Source organism: Ctenocephalides felis, unplaced genomic scaffold, assembly GCF_003426905.1.
Source record: "Ctenocephalides felis isolate EL2017-DRISC unplaced genomic scaffold, ASM342690v1 CF-g0.4_SCAFFOLD_01886, whole genome shotgun sequence".
In the NCBI taxonomy this organism is placed as follows: domain Eukaryota; kingdom Metazoa; phylum Arthropoda; class Insecta; order Siphonaptera; family Pulicidae; genus Ctenocephalides; species Ctenocephalides felis.
Window position 1 is genome coordinate 6788344 of NW_020538040.1, and position 22397 is coordinate 6810740.

General features: G+C 29.7%; 1 protein-coding gene across 10 annotated transcripts in view; it reads right to left on the minus strand.

Annotated features, from left to right (window-relative positions):
- Positions 1–22397, minus strand: part of LOC113375662 (protein phosphatase 1 regulatory subunit 12C) — a 173164-nt gene that overhangs the window by 77329 nt on the left and 73438 nt on the right. For 9 of the 10 annotated variants that reach the window (XM_026615597.1, XM_026615596.1, XM_026615595.1 and 6 more), the window contains exons 2-9: positions 21684–21796; positions 14302–14590; positions 12369–12521; positions 10836–11097; positions 9478–9624; positions 8311–8392; positions 3980–4255; positions 1598–1693 (exon numbers count right to left, since the gene is read on the minus strand). In XM_026615597.1, the coding sequence (XP_026471382.1) occupies positions 1598–1693; positions 3980–4255; positions 8311–8392; positions 9478–9624; positions 10836–11097; positions 12369–12521; positions 14302–14590; positions 21684–21796 (1418 nt within the window). The remainder of the gene's footprint in view (positions 1–1597; positions 1694–3979; positions 4256–8310; positions 8393–9477; positions 9625–10835; positions 11098–12368; positions 12522–14301; positions 14591–21683; positions 21797–22397) is intronic. The other variant, XM_026615588.1, reaches the window with a different exon arrangement.

Here is a 22397-nt window from a genome sequence, read left to right on the forward strand (position 1 = left end):
CACTGGTCCAATATTATTAGAGTTAAATTATTCAAAGTTTTGATTTGTTATTGAGGTTATCAGTAAATAATTGGAAGATCATAAAATATTTTATGTGAGCGGTTATTCGCGGAACATCCTCATATCGAAAGATTAAAAAACATTATAAAAATACAAATAAAACGAATTCAATTAATAAATGATCACTTAATAAATTTGAATAAAATCAAAATCAATGACATTATGATAACTCCACGGTAACTCTTGTCTTTCAAGTCTTCAAAGTCAAATTTCTTTTACAAAAATTTATCCTAGAGTTTGGTAAAAAGTCTTTCAATGTAAAATTAATTTCCTTGCAGCGATTGATATTCGTAGCAATCACATACATAAAAAAAATACTAAAAATAAAATCAATTATTTTATTAAATATTTAATTAAAATTAACGATTGTCTGATGGTGGTTGTAGTTCAACTTTCTTTCACACAAAATTAGTAATAATATTGGCCAAATGATTGATAAACAGCCTTTCTAGTCTATGTAAAATATTTATATATAGCTTTAGATAATTTTGAAGTTTATATTTAGTTCCAATATTTCTAATTCAACTCAAATTTCTACCTTAATTTTTCAATAGTGTTAAATTTCAAAAAAGAATCAAAAAGTTCAAAAAATATATATCGAAATTTCGAACCAAAAACAACGCAATTTTGAAAATAAGTTCTAATCAATAAATAAAACAAATCGACGCAAAGCGAGGTATGGGTGTAATTAATTTGAAGTGAAACTTCTTGAGCAAAGTTGTGACATTCTAAATATATAGCTGCATCGCAACAAATTACTCTAAATTAGCGAAAATATAATTTTATTAATTCATTTTTATCGTGTGATATGCGTAAACTTATAAAATAACAAATATCACTTTCATCACATAAATAAAACATTTGATAAATTGATTTTGAAAAGAAATACTATATCCCCAATCGAAAACATACTTTAAATACCTACTTATTTATTCTCAGCATTAACGAAGTCGAGTAAAATTAAAAATCGAAAATATTCTTGAAAATTTGAAGATTAAACAAATCGATGGCTAATATGAGTGTATATTATTTCAATACCACCCTCACCAATACTATAATTCTAATTACACCTAATGTTTATGCATACTAATTAATCTATCCAGAACTAAGAATATATATCATTCTCAAAATATCTACGAATAAACCCTCAATATGCAATTTTAGCCCTATTAAATTAACAACTCTTTACAATCAAATTTTTCATTCATAACCAATTCGAAAACTCAAGATACAGCCCATACTAATATTCGGTTTAATTTAACGAAAGTCATCTAAAAATTTTCAAATAAAAGGAATAATCAATAAATTGATTGATTAAACTTCATAATTTGTTTAACGATAAAATTAAGAATATATTTGCATGTATATAGCTTAATTTCGCAAATAATAGACAGAATTTTAATTATTCAAAATATCTATTAACGACAATATTTATCTTTTTTTAGTCATTTGATTGTAAAAAGTTTGATTGTATATTTCACCCGATTATCATTCCATCACCAATATTAAAATATTATAAATAAAAAAAATCTATTACCTTCTGATGGATGGTGTCGTTGTGCTGATTGTATGTCGCTGAGTGTTTGCAGCAGCAGCTGTTGAAGCAGCAATTGCGGCCTCGATTGCAGCTCGCCTAAAAATTTAGTATAAACATTAGAAATAATTAATATAAAAATAAAGTACAAATTTCTTCATTGATGTGACTATTTTGTAAATAATTATTTGCAATAAAGTATATGGCAGTTATGAAAAACTAGTTGAAATAAATTTTTTTGACAAGTTTTCTTTTGAAGATAATTGAACTATGCTTATGAAATAACTTCAAAATTATTTTAACATTAAAAATATTTCTAGTTTAAAATTATTAGTACGAAAATAACTAACCCACTGCAAAGTATACCATATATAAATGTCCCCTAATAGTCTTTGCAAGAGCCAACCTAATCTTAAACTGATTCTACTTAAATTGAATTGGCACATTTGAAGTTTCAAGATTTTGATATATATTTGATATAGTGCTTAGTAATTTTTGAATCACGAAGCAAAATCTGATAATTCATTATATTAATTCAATTATATTATTATGTGGCATGCCCAGCGAATTGACGAAGATTGACAAAAATTGAGAGCCTTACAGAAAAATTGAAAACCTTACAGCTTTGCCATAGATTTGTAAGGTAGCTATAGTTCCGTATAAAAAATTATCGTATCTTCAAATTTTGATATTCAATCTCTCTACTTTTTTGCAAAATATATGTGGGAAAATGAGACGCGTGGACAAACCTTGACAAAAATAAATTGTTTTTTTTTTTAAGTAAAATTCATGCTTTATAATAAGATCAGTAAAAAACTCTGACTAAAATCGTGTTGAAAAATTATTGGTTTAAAATGGAAAATAGAGATTTGTGGAAGGAGGTTGAAAATTTAGAGTTAGAGGCATTTTTGAAATCTGCATTATGAAAATTAAACTTGAAAGAAAATTGATTCCAAAATTGAAAAAAAAAAGTTAGGGGTGAAAGCAACTTTAATAAATAAATAGTTTGTCAAAGTAAAAAGAGTTTCGAAAAATAGATGTGCAATTCTCACACCTACCTGCCGTATCGGAGGATTTTAATCACAAACACCGCGACACGAGAATTTTATATATAAGATTAAAATTTGAAAATATAAGGTACAATTTTAGGACATACAGGCACGAGTCTATGCAATATAATTAATATAACTACAAAAAAATTTAAATGTGTTTTTGAGATTTAGGTAAAAGCCAAATTGATTTTCGAAATAAACAGTTGAAAATTTCATCTAAATATCTAAATCTCAATTTTGGTTGAATTAGTTAATTGTAACACATTTCGGAAAGTTCATGAAACTTGCCTTAAGGCTAAATGCCATTTTCAACTAGTTTTGATAGATATCTTCTATAGATAGATAAATAAAACAATAAAAAATATCATATCAGGTCCTAAAGTACATACTGAAATTTTACGGCCCTACTATAACTCGTTCAAAATTCATGAAAAAATGAATTCTAAAAATCCATCAAAGATTGAAAAAATAATAATAGAAGGCAAAATTTGTATCAAAAGTTGCTTTTATGATGTGATGAGTCAAACATTGTCAATTTATTTTGGAAAAATTTGGAATAACAAGCTACAATTTTAGGACATATAAACACACGTGTATGTGCACCATAATTGATATAATCATAAAAAATTAAAAATTGTTTGAGAAAATTCAATTCTATCGCAATGTTTACATTTCAGTGAAAGCGAGAAGTATTTTCGAAATGAGTAGTTGAAAATTTTATCTAAATATAGATTTCAATTTCGGTTGATTAAGTCAATTCTTACACATTTCGGGAAGTTCATGCAACTTGCCTTAAAGTTAAATGCCACTTTCAACTAGTTAATATATTAATCACAAATATTATAAATGTGTTTGAAAGATATCAATTAGAAAATGCAGTGTTTAGATAATTGAACGCAAATTGAGGTTCTAAATGAAAGCAAAAACTATTTGCAAAGTGAATCTAAATCTCGATTTGCAATTAAAAATCTAAATCTCGATTTCGGTTGATCAAGTTAAACACATTTCGAAAAGTTCATGCACCTTGCCTTAAGGCTGAATGCCACTTTACACTAGTTTAACTTGAGTTCAAAATGCCTTTAGTAAAAAACTTCTTCGCGTTTACGCACGATACAAGTGAGTAGAAAATCTAATTTGAAGTCAAATAGTACAAAAACAAATTGGTATAAGTTTGAAGACCGATGGTTTTGCCATACCTGCTACATATTCAATATTGCATAATAAACATCTGTCACGGTGTTATTAGATTAATAGCAATATTATAAACAATACTCTTTTTTTCTTCACCCTTCACCATTTTCACCCTCAATCAACCACTATCATTATCCTTTACCTCAGTACCCTGTGATCCCTTAGCGAAGCCGACCTCTGAACCGGTCCCGTCGTCGCATTAGCGACGGCCTGCGCCGCCGCCTGCGTCGCCTTACCACCGACCGTCACCCTGCTGCTGCTATTGATATTGATATTATTCCCTGCTGCGGCGGCGGTGACGTCCGCGCAACTCTGCGAAGTCGCCGTCGGCGTCACCGCTGCTCCGACGGGTGACGGTATTGATGGGCAGGAGGAGGCCTTTATCCTGGCGTGAAGTTCCATGTAACGGCGGTAAAATCTATGTGGCCCCAGTCGCCGATTAGATTTTGTGATGTTAGCAGCAGCAAAAATTTGTTACATTGACCAAACCACACACACATTTTGAGATTGAGATGCAGGCAGCATGCGCGATTTGTGATGATGTTTTTGTTTGTTTGGATTTGTTGGTTTCGCAGCGGATGTTGGTGTTAATGGAGAGAGAAATTAAGATATTAAAATTAGGTTTTATTAATATAAAGTAGTGATGTGCCGAGTCGAGTTAAATTATTTTAATCATTCCTGAGATTTGAATCAGGTTTTACTTGATTGGAATCAACTCATATCAAGCCTAGGAATATTTGCTAAATATAAATACAAAAAAAATGAATTAAATCATTCCAGCCAACCGACTTCACTTTTAGGACAATTATTAGAAAATCCTTAAGAAAAGAAAGATTATACTAACAAAATCTTATAAAGATTATTTAATAAATTATTGACTTTATTATAAAATATCAATTTTATTTTGATCTAGAAAATAAAAAAACGACTATACTGACGAGCAAATTTAATTGTATATCGGAAGCTAAAAAAGGGACTCTACCAACGAGCAAACTTTTATATTGATCTATAAGATGAAAAACGGGACTCTACTGACGAGCAAATAAAATTGCAAAATGGAGAATGAAAAAGAGACTCTACTGACGAGGAAGCTTTTATTTTGATTTAGAAGATGGAAAAAAAAACTATACTGACAAGCAAATTAAATTGTAAACTGGAAGATGAAAAAAGGGACTCTGCTGACGAAGAAGCTTTTATTACATAATAAAAGATGAAAAAATGGACTATACTGACGAGCAAATTAAATTCTAAACTAGAGGATAAAAAGCGAACTCTACTGACTAAAAAATGTTAATTTTGGTCTAGAATTTGAAAAAGGAACTCTAATCACGAACAAATTAAATTACAAACTAGAGGATGAAAGGGGGATTCTACTGACTAGCAAACTTTATTTATGACCCAGAATATGGAAAAAGGACTCTACTAACAAGAAAATTAAATTACAAACTAAAAGGTGAAAAAATGGGACTCTACTAACTAGCAAACTTTTATATTGATCTAGAATATGGAAAAGGGGTACATTAAAAATTGATTTGAAAACAAGGGGCTCTACCAACGAGCAAACTTTTATATTATTCTCTAACAGGGCTTCTTAAACTTTTGTCCTTCGCGACCCCATTTATGATTGCGAAAAAATAGTATTTTCAAATAATTTATTTATTGGTAACAATATACATATACAGATACATATGAATACACAGTTTTAGAATTCGTTGTAAAACTATAGGTACATAAACCTAGACGTGTTATAAAATGATATAAATGATTGACATTAAAAACTCTTGCGACCCAAGAATTTTCCTAAATTTGGGGTCGCGACCCAAAGTTAAGAAGCCCTGATCTAGAAGAAGGAAAAGGGGACTCTACTGACGAGCAAATTGAACAGCAAACTACAAGATAAAAAGGGACTCTACCGACTATTTTTTTTGCTTTAGTTTATATTTGTCCATATATATAAGATCGATACGATTTGATTCAAATCATGCTTTTTTCTGGTTAGAATAATAAAAATCGAGTCGGCACATCACTAATGTAAATGTATTTTGGATAAATTAAAAAGCTATTGGTAAATCACACTTAAACAAGGTTTTAAAATTTATTTGCAATTTAGTATATACATGTTTTTGTGTAAAATATTAACTCTTTTGATACGAGTGTCGCCTATAGACGACGTTCCGTGCGTGACTTTTGCTTCAAGATTTATCACATTGGGTCAAATTATTAAGAATTTCAATATGTTTATGTGACTTATATTCATTTAGAAATGCAAAGTTTAATTTTTAAATACGATTTCGTTGAAAATTATAAGAAAATCTCAAAATATTTTATGTAAACAATACTCTTTTTTCAAATATGTATTTATTGAAAAAGTTGTCAATATGTTCATTGATATTATTTATTTTTTTACAAACAAATAATTCGCCTAAAACTTTTAGCGATATCATTTTTTAACATATGTATTCAACAATTTAAAAAAATGCACTTTTGAAAAAATAAAATTACAAAAACAAATTAAAATTCTTAATAATTTAACTCGTAGTGATAAATTTAATAACAAGAGTCAACACACTGCATGTCATCTAAAGACGACGCTCGTACAAATGTTTTAAAAATAAAGCAAGTCATTTGTTTAATTTTTTATACTATTTGATCTAGTGTTATTAGATGTATGTAAAGATGGTGAACAAAGTAGTATTCATGCGGATGTCGTCTATAGTTGACACCCGTACACATAAGTCATAATGTGCATGTCTATTATAGGTAACACTCGCAGTTGAATAATTAATAAGAATAGTGATAATTTTAGTAGCAAGAGTCAAGATACTGTATGTCATCTAAAGACGACGCTCGTACAAATGTTTTAAAATGGCTATTAAATTTGTGTACAAAGTGGTATTCACGCGGATGTCGTCTATAGTACGTGTGGATGTCCGTACATACAGGTCGTTATGTGGATGTCGTCTATAGGAGACACTTGCAGTCGAATGGTTAATAGGAACAGCAAATAAATTTTGCAGGTTTGAGTGTGATTTACCTCGTTAATATTAAAAATAAATAAAAAATTATCGATTATTTTGTTCTTAAAATAATTTTTAATCGCTAAGGTAATGATTGTTGGTTGTTGGTTTATTGTTGAAATTCTGAAGAAATTTATTAAATGAGAAAAACGTTCAATACATGCATGTGCTTAAATCGATAACAATTATTTGAAATAAAACATGCGGATTGAAAAATGTAAAAAAAATGTTTGGAATTAAATTGACTTGAGTCAAAATTAATTTATACTTCTTGTGGAATTTTTTGTCTAATAATAGCTATTATACGCATTGTAAATAGGATTGAATCAAATTTTATATTGACTTTCGTATTATTTATCTTTTAAGGTGTATTGTAATTCGAGACTTATGTTTTATTAGAATTAAATCGATTCATTCTTTGCTTTTGCTTTCTTATCTTTTTATTTAATCAATTTTAATCAATTTTAATCAATTATCTTTCCAATTGCTTTAATTTAATATTTTTATTAATATAAATTAACTGCTTTGTATGCTTTATTATTATTTAATTAAATTATTGTTTATCAATGTAAGAAGAGCAATTATTTGCGTTGATTTATTTCTCGTATTTTAATAGACTTTTGAAGAATAGTATCAGGTACAAATAATTTTACTTATCAAACAAAAAGTTTTCTCAATTGAAATCAAGAGCTGTTTCAAGCAATTTTCCACATTTCGAATTAAAATCAAACTCTTGAACAAAAAATAATTTGAAACTGAGATATATAAACAGTTGGAACAAATGGTTGATTATATCAAATTAAAATATTGATTTAAATAAAATATAGATTTTAGTATCTGTCAAGCAACGAAAAATATAGATAAATTGCAGTTAATATCGATTTTCCTAAACTATTTCTTGTTTATTTATTTACAATGTTAGATAAAATAAAATTTTGGTTTAAATGATTAAAGGATATATAATAAAATTATATATCCTTTATCATTCGATTAGTTGATTTAAAAAAAATGATTCAAGTTCAAGAGAATATTTCTAAAAAAAATGGTAAAAAAATCGAAAGGCAAGCACATGCATGTTAAAAAAAAACAATGAATTAAATTAGAATTATCGTCGTCACCAAACCAGGGTCAGGCAAGTGTTATGAAAACAGCAAGCCAAGTAATGTAGTATTAAAAAGTTTCTTTTTTTAAATTTTACGTACCTTAAAAAACAGGTTTGAAATGCCCGGAGATAGGAATACAATTTTTGCACAAAACAAAACAAAAATAGAAAAGAATAACATATTTTCAAATTATTGTATCAACTCTAAGTCAATAGTACTTTTGTTTGTATATCAAAAAATTTAATTATTTTTTATGTTTTGTGCAAAGATTGCATAAGGCTTATGGTTTATTTATTTATTCTTATATCAGAGCTTATCATAAATTAGTAATAAAATTATGTATCAATACTGACTTGTCATCAGCTTCGAAACTCTGTGTCCGCCTGAGCACCACATCTGAATCTTTTTCAGTAGTTGTACTATTTTCTTCTTTCTCTAAAAAAAAAATTAATTAATATTAAACTAAATTAAAATCAGAACATTTAATCAAAGACTACAATATGGCATCGAACCTTAACGCAAATTGCTAGCACTTTCCGCGCCATAATATAGAATTTTTTAAAGATTTGTCATTTTTGGAAAACTGCGAAACATTTTGATTTTTGGAACTTTGAATTTTTTGTAAAAATGAGACTGTTCTGAAAAATGAATGAATGAAATAAATTTTTGAAAGTTGTAGCTATTTTAGATACAAACAATAAAGCGCGTAAGCGCCACGCCGCGGTTTAAGGGTTAAATATTTTGAATCTTGGTACGGAACCCATATAATTGTAAGCAAAATTTGTATTCATTATTAAAAATCTTTAAAAAATGTATAATGATCGTTTTTGACCGTCAAATAAGTTTTTTCATTGTATCTCCGAAATCGCTAAGCCTGCTTTCTAAAAAATTTAATCAGTTTTTTCTTTTGTCGATACAAGTAAAGTGTTTTTTGAATCATTCAAATCGGACGCTTCGTTATCTCAAGAACTCGATTTGTATTTTCTGCACTCTTTGCTCCGTATCTCCGGAACGGCCAGCCCTACCTCCGCCAAAAACTAATCAGCACGTCTCCTTATCAATAAGGATCTAATGCTTTGGAATCATACAAATCGGTTGATCCGTGTTCCCGAAATCGTCGACGAAAAATTGTGTCCGAACATACAAACACACACAAATACTTAAGGTATGCAGAAATGTTCAGAAACCTTTGAAACATAAAGATATAAAATAAATTACATTTTCGATTTTTTTGCGATTACTATAACCCCGTAGGGTAACGGGAAGATAATAAAAAAAAATATAGTATGTCCATACTGTTGGACATTTTTAAGTATTGTTCTTATTGCCAAAATAAAAAATGAATTCGTTATAATTCTCTCTTACACAATTGTAATTCAATTTAACCCGAAGGCTTCAATATGTCAATAATTCATTCATTCGAGCGACAAAAAAAGGAAAAACTCCAAATTCCAAAGATTTTTAAGCATTATTATTATTATATCAAAATAAAAAAATGAGATTTCATTAAAATGACTTACGTGCATTAATTGTCCTAGATGTATTTTCCTTTTCAAATTGATTTGTTGTCTGTAGCGTATTGGGCCTTCTGAATTGAACAGAGTTGTCATCAATTTTTTGTTCTATTTTAGGCGAGGATGGCGGTGTGATCACTTTGTTTTTCATTTCTAGAAACAGGATAATTGATTAGAATATGATAAAAAACTAGTGGTGTATGGCATCGTCCTTTAAGGCAAATTTAAAACGTTTTCAAATATATTATTACAAAAACTGGAACTTTCATTATTTTTGCTACCTTGTTATATCTGAGCAAATCAAATGTAAATTATAAATAAATCAATATATCTCCAGAACATTAACAATCGTCATTTCATTTCGAATTCAATCAAAAATACTAATTACCTAATTTACACAAAATTGAAAAAGTGCTCCCGTATAGTCACAGTCTAAACGCATTTGCAAATGATTCTGTGCGACATTTTCACTTATACTGTGCTTAGCTTGGCGGCATTTTCACATTTTTCAATAGTTTTCACGGAAAATGAAAAAGTGCTCCAGTACATAAACAGTCTAAACGCACTCGGGTGAACATTTGTACCAGAGTGGCGCTTAGACTGTGCTTAGCCTGGGTAATTTTTTGAATTTTTAATCCAAAATGACAAAAATAGTGTATGAAAAATAATAAATTTTTAACATATAAACCTATCTTAATATAAATGATTTTTTATGAATAAATAAAATCTTTAGGAATTATAAAAATTGCATAATTGAATATTAGGAAGAGGCAGTCAAAAAGTTATTACATGAAATTACCAAATGTAATCAATGGCTTTATCTTAATAATAATTGTATCTAATTTAAAAATTATAATTCATACTAATCGAGTATTACATAAAACTAAAAAATGTATTCAAATCTTATTCTGAACCTTTACATACAATACAACTATTATAACCTTCTTACATTCGAATACAAACCATTATTATTTTCTGGTTCATTATTTTTGTCACTATCGTAACTACAAGAAGAGGCAGTGCTTTCAGTGGATTCTGTGTCGGGGTCAGAATCATAATCCACTTCAATTGGTTCCGGAAGGGTTATCGACACTTTTTATGTCAATTATTAAGTAAAAGCAGCGTGTAAAAATTGATTAGAAATAATTAAAAATAATTGTAACAGCCAAATTTTAATAGTAATTCAGAGAACAATAAAATTACTTTTAAACAAGTTTGTTAATTTCATTTGACTAATTCTTCCGAACAAACTTGTATCAGTTAATTGGTTTGACTCAAAAATCGATTCTAAAATATTCGATTCATATAAACCATGTCTTCGGATAAATATTCTATCTATCTATTACTAATTCCTTTATCATTACCTATCATGTTATCATCAGTCGTAGAAGCCGAATTCTCGATCTCGACCTTGATCAATTTGTTCGGCGTCTCCGCCTGCGTCGGAGATTGGACGTTGGCGGCGTTGTTCTGCTGCTGGTTGTTTGCAGCAGGCGGCCTCCTCTTGGCGGCCTGCGCCTGCTTCTTGCGAAGAAGCAAGTCTCGGTTATTCAGCATCTGTTTGCCGCGTAATTCCTCTAAGTAGTCTTTCATGTCGATGTCGGCGACGTCGAAACATGTCTGACCCTGGTAATAGAAATATATGTAATTATTTATATACATACTAGATGACCCTGCAGACGTTGTCCTATACCCATGTCTACAATTTTTTAATATAATATACTAATATTTACCGTCAACCTAAAATTATTCTTCACGCCAAATGCATATACATTTACAATATGAGCGATGTTAAATGTAGAATTGCTTTAAATAAAATGATGAGTCTCAATTCCTACACTATATTGGAAATTGAAATCTTTTAAACGGTATAACATAACCATAAGCATAACATAGCACTGGCACTTCATGTTGGATTAAATTAATTTAATTTTTTATTATTTAAGATATCTAAAATTGCATCTTACACTTCTCTTAATCGATATCGTGAGGGCCGAATTTTATGTATTCATCTTTATTTTCCCATTTGTTGTTAAAAAGTTAAATTTTTACGAATTTTAAAAATATTGTGGAAACATTAGTAAAAGATGCAAAGAAATTATATATTGAAAAAAAAACTATATTGAAAATTTAATATCCGAATCTTGTGTTGGCGTCCCTAAGGCGTGCATCCCAGTACTTTATAATTACATACATTCTAGAAAATTTCCTTAACAAACTTCAGAAAGATTTATCAAAATCCGAATAATCGTTTAGGAGTATATAGTGAGTGCTTGTAATTTAATATGAACTTTATATAATAGCAATGAGGCTCAAATTGATTCTACGTTTTAGTTTGAAAACGTTTGTATGAGAAAAAGAAAAGGGCTGTTTTAGGGTTTTCCCGACAATTATTCGTTTTTTTCTCGCCGTAAGAAACATCTTTGGACATCAACAACATTTTGAAAAAAAGAATTGGCCAAATTGGTCCAGGCATTGTTGAGTTATGCGCTTACCAACACATTTTGCTATTTATTTGTATATATAAGATTATATAATTAATGCAATAAGTATATAAAATCATCTGGCTAGTCAAATGCAATATATAGTATAAAAATGATTTGTGTAAGTAGTGTGCTATAATTATAGAAAATTATATTATTTTAGAAATTGTATATCGTAAGATAAAATAATTTATCTTGAACAAAAGGACTATTTTCAGATATTTCATCAAAATAAAATTTGTTATAAAATTTGGACTAGGCAGTTATTAGGATATTACAATTTACCTTTGTTAAGGGTTTATACTGTTTATAGTGACGATGTTTTCGAGATTATTATAAACGAACAAGTTCATATCAATTCCATTGTATTTTATGTAAGGTTTGAAGTTTTACTGAAATTTATTGTATACTTACAACATAGTTTTTTGTATCCATGTCGGCCAAGGCGTCCACTAGTGAAAGGGCCGCCTGTTTCTGACACCAATGTGCCGCCGCGTGTAGTGGCGTCCAACCGTCATTGTCTTGGCAGTTTATATCGGGCCATCCTGGCAGTAATAGACCTAAAACCTAAAAAAAGAATGTTTGTTATTAGTTCAGCACCAAATCTAATATTAATATAAAACTTTTATAAATCGACCCTTATTCGTACAATAAGGATCGAATCTAGTAAAACAGATTATTATAGAGCGGGAGGGGCAGTTATGATTAAATCGTCAACAAGTATAGACTAAAATATCAACACTCCAATCATGTAAGTTACTATTTAAAACTAGTTGGTTTGGTATTTAGCCTTAAGGCAAGTTACATGAACTTCCCGAGATGTGCAATTAATCGACTTAATCAATAAAAAATAAATTAATTTATGAGTCATTAAAAGTATTCCGAGAGGAATTATTACACACATTTGAAAACGAACGATCACGTTAACTCGGAGTATTTTCTAAAAACAAATTTTCAAAAATCAATAATTTTTAAAATCCATAGGACTTTAATGGTTTAGTATGTACATCAAAACCGAGTACTATATCGTTATACTAAGTAAATTGTCTAATTTTAATTTTAACAAACATAAAAAAACTTATCATTTTCTCAAACTTTGATGAATTTTTAAAATTAAACTACTGGTCGTAAGGCCGCAATATTTCAGTAAGTTCTATAAGACCATGATATATATCGCCGAAAAAAGTTCCATAAAAATCGGTTCAATTTTTTTTTCAACAGTAAAATACAAGAAAACGGCTCGGTAGATTTTCACCTAAAACTAATCAGCATCATTCCCAACTAATATCTTTCGAACAGTTTTTGATTTTTTAAAGTCGGTTCGGTAGGATGAGCTTAAATATGGACGAAAAGTTTAACACTTTTTTTCAACAGTTAATTACAAGAAAACGGCTCGGTAGATTTTCACCTAAAACTAATCAGTATCATTCCCAACTAATATCTTTCGAACAGTTTTTGATTTTTTAAATTCGGTTCGGTAGGATGAGCTTAAATGTGGACGAAAAGTTTAACACTTTTTTTTTCAAATTACAAAGAAACGGCTTGGCAGATCGTTGCACAAATTTCTAAAATGGCTTTTAAATTTCTAAAATCGGTTCAGGCGTTTTTGAGAAAACGTCGATCAAAAGTCTAATTTTGACAAATGCCAAAAAGACCATACTGATTTTTGCAAACTTTGACGAATTTTTAAAGCTGAACCAGTTGTCGTAGAGCCGTAATATTTTAGTATGGCCTAGAAAACTATGGTATCTATCGTCAAAAAAATAATCATAAAAATCGTCGAATTTTTTTTTTAAAAACTTTATTACAAGAAAACGGCCCCGCCGATCTTGACCAAAAACTAATCAGCACGATTCCCAACCAATATCTATCGAACGGTTTTTGAATTTTCAGAATCGATTCAGAATTGCGGGCTAAAACGTGGACGAAAATTTTTTCACTTTTCTGCAATTTACAAAGAAGCGGCCCGGCCGATCGCCGCACAAAACTCAGAGACGATAGTCCTCATCGAGATACATCAAATGGCTTTTAAATTTTTGAAATCGGTCCAGCCGTTTTAGAGAAAACGTCGATTTACGGCAAAAAATCTGTTCACACACACACACACATACACACACACACACGCACACACATACTTTTTCCAAATGTTGGTCTCATTCGATTCAGAATGGCTCGAAACGTCGAGAAAACATAAAATTAGCGATTCGGATTGTTTGATGAAAACATAAACTTCTCCTTCGGGAAGTTAATAAAATCAATAAATCTTAAAAAGTGTTTGTTTCTACATATCAAAAGATTTCCAATAATGTATATATGTCTTCCTCTTCCTATTTATCTATTCTTCTACCTTCGTGTATCCCTTGGCAGCCGCCACGTGCAACGCTGTCGCCCCCGTCCTCGGGTGCGGCCTATCGCCGCACTCGCCCGTCCTGAGCCACCGCTTGGCGTCCTCGAGCATGACCCTTTCCTCTCGCGCCCTCGCTGCGGCCACGTCGACTCCTCGCCGTTCGGCGTCGGCACGCAGCAGGCTGCGCATCGCGTCCGATTCGCCGATGTCGAGCGCCAATTCGCCGTCGCTGTTGACTAGAGACGAGTCGGCGTCGTGCTCGAGCAGGTAGCGGGCTATACTGACGAACCTGGGGAGGAAAATATAGATAATTATAATCTGAAAGGTTTTTTCATTGATATTTGGTTAATATAATATAGTCCAGTCATTATAGTAAGTTCACTTCAGAATTCGAGATAAACAGCTGTAAGTCTGTAGATACTTGTATATTGACACCGTAAAGTTGTCTCAAAACCTACATATGTTGCGTACGCCCTACCATATGTAGATTTTGAGACAGCTTTAGGATGTCAATATACAAGTATTTACAGACTTACAGCTGGGCATGTCGAATTCCGAGATTCTTACCTAGTTTAAGCTTAGGGGGCGTCCATTAATCACGTGAGCGAGTTTTTAAGGATTTTTAGACCCCCGCTCCCCCTTGGTGATATTTGGTGTTATTCAAAATTACCCCCCCTCCCCCACCAAACATCACGTGTATTTTATTTACGTGAAAAAACTGTAAAATTTTTGATTTTTTTTTTAAATGTTCGAACGTTTTTATAAAAAATAGTAAAAAAAATAAATACACGTGATATCTTGCTATACCCCTCCCTCCCACACGTGATATTTCGTGATTTTTTGTCAAACCCCCCCTCCCCCTAAAAACCTCACGTGATTAATGGACGCCCCCTTAAATCACTGGACTAATACAATTTTATAAGCTTTTAATAGTGATAATATAAATAGTATAAAGATATAAATAGTAGTCTGCCCGAAGGCAGGAGTATGATATGAGAGCACCACATGTCAATGATTGTCTTTTCCTCCCTTGCTTATTATTCCTATTACCATTTTATTGCCATTTCCATTCTTTTCATTTTAAAAAATGGCCTTGTTTGAAAAATTGCGTCGAAAATCAGTTTTTTAACGATTTCAAAAATTGACGTAATTTTTCAAACATGGCGGCGGCAACGACGAAAATTCGAAGTCGCAAAGTTGAAATTTGTAAATATCACATGAAAATCTACAAAATCACCAATTTTCAAAACTTCCAAAAAACTTCTACGGCAACAGCTTTTTTGCACCAAATAACTGGGCCATATTTATTTATATTTATATTTACGGATACGGATATATGTAATAAGCTACCATTTATTTTGGTTTAGTTTGATTTTGAAGAAAGTTATGGCTGATGGTTGGACATCAATTCCGGATATTTGTCGAATCAAAATATATAAGTTGACCAAGAATTATACGACCAAAATTACATGTTTTGCAACATAAAATTTTCTTCGGATGTTATATAAGATGCTGAAATATTACTCGGATCGTATAAAATTCTACCTGACGCTATTTTAGTCATTAAAAAAATTGACAATATCCCTTTCCCAATAGATGCTCAGTTGAATAGTAATGACGTGATAACTCAAATAACAAGTTGACAAAAGTTACATGTAGTCCAAGGACCAAATAATTATCAAATCCTAATTCAAATATTTTTCATGAATGACAAATCTAACAATTGTCTTTTTTTTTTCAAACAATCGTTAGTCGGTTAGTTAATGATTACACAAATAATTGAAATCAATTGCATGTTGCCCAAGAGCTGATGTTACTTTTCATTATATAGTGTGAAATAAGTTAAAATTAGTATTTTTCATCGTTAAAACTCTGGAATTTATCCAATTTTTAAACAATAGTTACTGGGTAGAATAATCAAAATTACAAGTTGACCAGGATTACAGGTTAGAACAATTCTGCACTAAGAAGTAAACATTTGTAATTTTTCACAATCTTCAAAAAAAGCTATAATTTTACACTTGAAGGGGCAAATTTTGGCTTAGAATTTTTAAGGTATCATTTTTTTCTTTGATATTTTCGAAGTTCAACTATTCAAAGACATGTGTTCAAAAAGATTTTTCAAAATTCAAATTATTATCAGCTTGATAATTTCGACACCCACGATTTTTCAACTTTTACTGAAGCGATTTAATTGAAATTTTTTAGACTTTTCTAAAAACTTCCCATTAGTATTAACTTCGCTCATTCCCAAATTCCGAATTTTACTATATATTATAAACTATTTTTACTATATATTATAACAAAAATGTGGTGAAGAATTTTTGAGTTTGATTTTAATTATTTTAAGTAGTAAATCACCTAAAATTTTTGAGATACCCCGCTTCAACACTTGCTAGAAATAAAACTTGTTGACTATTTATAACATTCATTTTTTTTCTCAAAGCATTAATTAATAACATATAAAAAAATTGTCAGTGAAAAGATGTTGCCCTTTTTTACAACTTTTAAAAAATCACATAAAATTCATGCCTCTAGACTAGAAAACCCCCTTAAACGAGCAATTTATAGGCGTCTTCAAAAATTCCCAGTATTTACATCTTTCTAAAATTATTTGTTTTTTTGAAACATTTATAAAAAATTTAAAGAGATTGATGTGTTTTTATTCATATTGGTCAAGATTATAATATTCATAAGAAGTAATGTTAAATCCGTTAGTGCTAAAAAAATGTGCTTAATTTTAACGTGTGTATTATTTGAAAACGTATAGATTTCTTTATTTATTTCTTCTCCAATATTGTTCAAAGATAAGATATATTTGAAAAAAAATATTATAAAAAAAATATTCAACCCTCTGGTTAGTGGTTCTCAAACTTCTACATTCGTATGCCGGTGTCCTTAAGGTAAGTCCAACATCTTCATCCTTTTTGACCCTTTATTTTCAGTCTTAAGGCAAAACCAATAAAATCATTATATCCGGTAAAGAGACTCTAATAATTAACAAGCTAAACAACGTAAACAACGATGTCTAATAATGATCAAGCAAATAAGAAACCAAACTTTACTGAAAAAAATAGGCTCAGATCTCTCTTATCATCTGTATCTTACTTAATTCTTGTCCTTTAAGTCTTTCTATAGCACTCTTTCCTTTTCCAATTTTGATTCGATCCAGGATTTTACAGACGCTAAGGTCCTTTCCTAAGAACTCATGTATCTGATCCTGTTTATATACCAGGTTGGACCAATTTCGTACCATAATGCACTCATCAAACCTTTTACTTTAGGTCAAGTTCATGGAAACAAGTCAATTCATCCATGTTCCATATCTATGTCCATGTGGAATAAATATTTTCCAAGTATGTAATGAATATGAATAGTATAGTAATGGTCTTCGGCGTGGATCAGTGTGCGCATTCTTTATCGTACTAAAGTAATCATCATTATTGCACGAGCATCAGCACGAGGGAATCGGGGACAGCGTTTATTATTACGTCATTTAACTTAATTAAATATATAATTCTTTAGATAACACACACCTGTAACTGTATGTGTATACATGTGTATATCTACATATATATTTGTATATAGTTGGGTTAAGTCACTGCCGGTAAAATGTCACCACGAGCGAGTCGTCGTGCATTTGCAGCATTTGCATCAAAGCGACATTAATCACTCGTTATGTCTATTTTATGATTATTTTAAATTATTAAACAACACGAGTTACTTGAATTTTAATTTTGAAAGCAACAAGAATGATCGTACGTTAAAACTAATAATTTGAACAAAATTATTAAAATTTGAAAAAACATTCAATTCGTAATGACGGGGAGAAGTGGTGATTAGTTTTTGGCAAAGGCAGGTCCAGCCGTTTCGGAGATACAGAGCTAAATGTGCAACAAATGGCAGTTTTTGAGTGAACTAAGAGTCCGATTTGAATGATTCAAAGAACTTTCTGCTTGTTTCAACAAAATAATTGCTTTTGAAAAAAAAATTGTTTCAAATTCTTTTTTAATTTTTTTTTCTATATCAAAAATAATTCAGATTTTAATTGTAATTAATTAATGTGAATTAATTTGTGAAGTTTTAATATACTTTAAACAAATAATTTCAACTTTGCAATTCAGTTTATATAATTCTTATAAATATTAGACAATGTTACAATATTTATAACAATCTATTTGAAAACATTTCACTACGGTACATGAAGTTCTAGCAATTTTCCTTAAGGCTCGATGCCATACACCACTAGTTATTTATCATCTATCTAATTAAGATATTGAATCAATTAAATATAAGTAAATATAAAAAAATGTATAAATTACTAAATAAATTTCTAGTAAAGTCGATTCATGAAGTATTGAAAGAACAAGGTGTATGTGATAAATTGCCTCAAGGCAAGTTGCAGAAACTTCCGAAATATGTGTATAAAAATAGAATATATTTGAGTCTTATAAAATTATGACAATAAAATTTTAAAATTTTTGCTCGGCATATTTTTCAACATCTAGATTCTAGAAGGATTTCTATAAATGAACTTTTTATTTATAACTGTGCAAAATTCAATTTTTTCTACAACAAATTAAGAGTGTCTACCAGAAACTAATCAGCACCAATTAATCACAGTTAATACTAATGTAAATCTTACTTAAATTATTAATGCTTATTGTGATTTTCTGTAAATTTTTAATACGAATCTTTCAGAGGTTGAATATATAAAAAATTTAAAAAAAAATTTTAAAAATAGTAAAAAAATATATGATTATTAAAATTTCGTATTCTCAATACGAATAGAGTATTTGTTTTATAATTGGCTCAATTCAATAAAGAATTTAGAAGCACAAAACTGATCTGGTGAAAAAATATGAAAAGTAAATAAGAAAAAACAATTTTTTGGAAATGATGAAATTGACATAAATGTCAGTTGTTCTGTTTTATTTGCTTTTATAAATCTTTTTAAGCCTAATATTCGCAAGAAATTGTGTTAAAACTCGCTTTTGTAATGTGATGAACCAAAATTTGAATATCACAAAAGCTATTTTCTTGGAATCAGCGAAAAAACAAGCCTTCAAAACTTCTCTAGTTGTGTAAAAAATGTTACAATTATTTAAAATCATTAAATAGATCAATGGTACACGATATGCTTAATATCGTGCAGTTGAAAATTTCATCTAAATATCTAAATCTCAATTTCTATTGAATAAGTCAATTATTATACATTTCGGGAAGTTCATGCAACTTGCCTTAAGGCAAAATGACACTTAACTAATAGAGTTACCATGGCTAATGTGGATTTTTTACTGATGTTAACTTGTTAAATTTGTAATTCACATAAAAATAGAAAGGACCTTCGCACAAATACTCATATTCAAAAATACAATATTTTAGTTTTCAAAATATTTAGATTTTTGGTAAATTTTAGCATTCTAAAAAATGATCGAAAATTAATTTTCACTGTTCAGTAGCACTTACTTCCATAAAAAATAATTGAAATTGATTTCTGTGCATAATTATATAAGGACATTATTCTATCACCATATATTGGTAGTAGCAGAAATCTCCGCAAAAATTAGGTCTAACTTTTGGTCTCCTAAGTTATAAATTTTGATTCGATATAAAAATATTGTATTATATTTTTAAATTCGCTTTGAAACAAAAAATTTGAGCAGCGACTTGAAAAAACTACTTTGCATATAATATTATCCTCTAAGTCGTTTAATAATCTTTCATCCAATATTATTCCATCCTAGTGAATAAAGCTTCCTTTAGAAACATCGTTAACTTGGGCTTGCTTTCTTTTCTCTCACAACTTAATTACGAATATTTACCAAATATCCAATCAATCACTTAATTAAATCACGGTAGAAAACCAAACAATACGCCATGTATTACAATTACTAATTGGGCGTTTACACCGAAGCCGACGAGTTATCAACAAAAATGCTGATAATAAATAATAATGCTGCTTATACACTACACACCCAGAATTGATTAAAACAATTCTAACACCATGACATGGTGAAATGACTCACCAGAAATAATAATTAGGAGCCTTATCATAAAATACTGTAAAAAAATAAATTCATAGAAAAAAAACGAAATAAAGGAATTAATATATAAATCAGGTTGAAATAATATTTTCAAGAAATATAAAATATTGTCATTTTAGCTTATAGGAATCATTATGTATCTCTGATTGCTAAATAAACCAGAGTTAAAACTAGCTGCAAGTGCAATTCTGTTTTGAGGCTATTATGGCATCGTGCCTTAAGGCAAATTGCTGGAACTTCCCGTACCGTAACGAAATGTTCGAGGAATACTGAATGTTTTCAAATAGATTATTATAAATATTGTAACATTGTCTAATATTTATAAGAATTATATAAACTGAATTGCAAAGTTGAAATTATTTGTAAAGTATATTAGAACTATAGTCAGAATTAAAAATAAAATCTGAAATATTTTCGATATACAAAAAACTAAAAAAACTAAAAAAAAAAATTGGAACAAAATTTTTTTTTCCAAAATCAATTATTTTGTTAAGACAAGCAGAAAGCTCTTTGAATCATTTAAATCGGACCCTTAGTTCTCTCAAAAACTGACATTTTTTCATATTTAGCTCCGTATCTTCAAAATGGCTGAGCCTGCCTTTGCCAAAAACTAATAAACACTTCTCCCAATCATTACTAATTGAATGTTTTTTTAGATCATTCAAATCGGATACTCCGTTCCCTCAAAAATTCGATTTCTATTTTCTGCACTCTTTGCTCCGTATCTCCGAAACGGCTGGACCTGCCTTCGCCAAAAACTAATCAGCTCTTTTCCCTATCAGTAAGAATCGAATGTTTTTTGAACCATTCAAATCGGTTGATCCGTGCGCCCTAAAACGTGACTGGAAATTTGTATCCATACATACATACACACACACACACACATACATCCATTTTTTCTGAGGTATGCCAAAACGTTCAGAAACCTTCAAAACGTCGAGAAATGTAAAAATTTTCAATTCCGATTTTCGGCCCATTACAATAACTTACCCTACGGGAAGTTAAAAAAGATATAAAATTCTATTGCTCTCCTATAATGCCTTCGATAAAAATACCCATATTTTAACATTAATTTTTTTAATTTTTATGTTTGCACCTAGATTTTTCGAACTATTTAAATGCTTTTCTATGTATATTTTTTCAAATATCATTTTTTCAGTTTTTAGTATTTAAAATTTCGAAATTTGTATTTGAATTTGAATATCGTTTGTTATAATAATAACTACAAGAGCAAGAAATAGGTAAAAGTACACCTCGTAAAAATATGACCAAATTTATTTTCCGATTTTAATTAATAATTTTGGTTCGTAAGTAATTAAAACAAGTACTACTGACCCGCAGGATGCAGTGGCGTGCAGGGGCGTCCAGGCCTCGTTGTCGCCCCTGTTGACGTCAGCGCCGTGCGACACCAGGAATTCAACCATGTCCAGGTTGTCGTCAATGCAGGCCTGATTGGGGAAAAAATAAGAATATTAGACAAAAAACGAAAATATAGAAAATAGAGAATAAATACATAATAGATAAAGAAACTTATTGGATTACAGGGCTACTCAATTATTATTTTCACTCTAATTCTGCATCTAAGTAGTTTTAAATATGAAGGATCTACATTTTATTATTAAACTATACTTTATTATTTTCTTTATTACCAAATATATTTTTACTTGTATAAATCTATACAAATTTTAACATTGCAAATATATTTTGAGATTGAATAGACTTGATAATGAAAAACCACTAAATGATAAATTCGATTATTTCAATAGAGCAATTTTATTCTTAGTTTGTTTTCTATTTCGAAATAAAGTAAATCAGTTATGTTGTTCCAAAAACTTAACTCTATTGTAATATGAAAATTTGACAATAGTTCTACAAAATATAAACAAAAGAAACAGCTCGACCGATCTTCACAAAAAACTAATAACCAACAAGAAACCCGTCGAAAGGCTTTTAAATTATCAAGTTCGGTTCAGGACTTTATATTATTAGTTACTTTTGGAATTTTTATTATTTTGGAATCTTAATCAAAAGCTAAATCAGCTGATATAC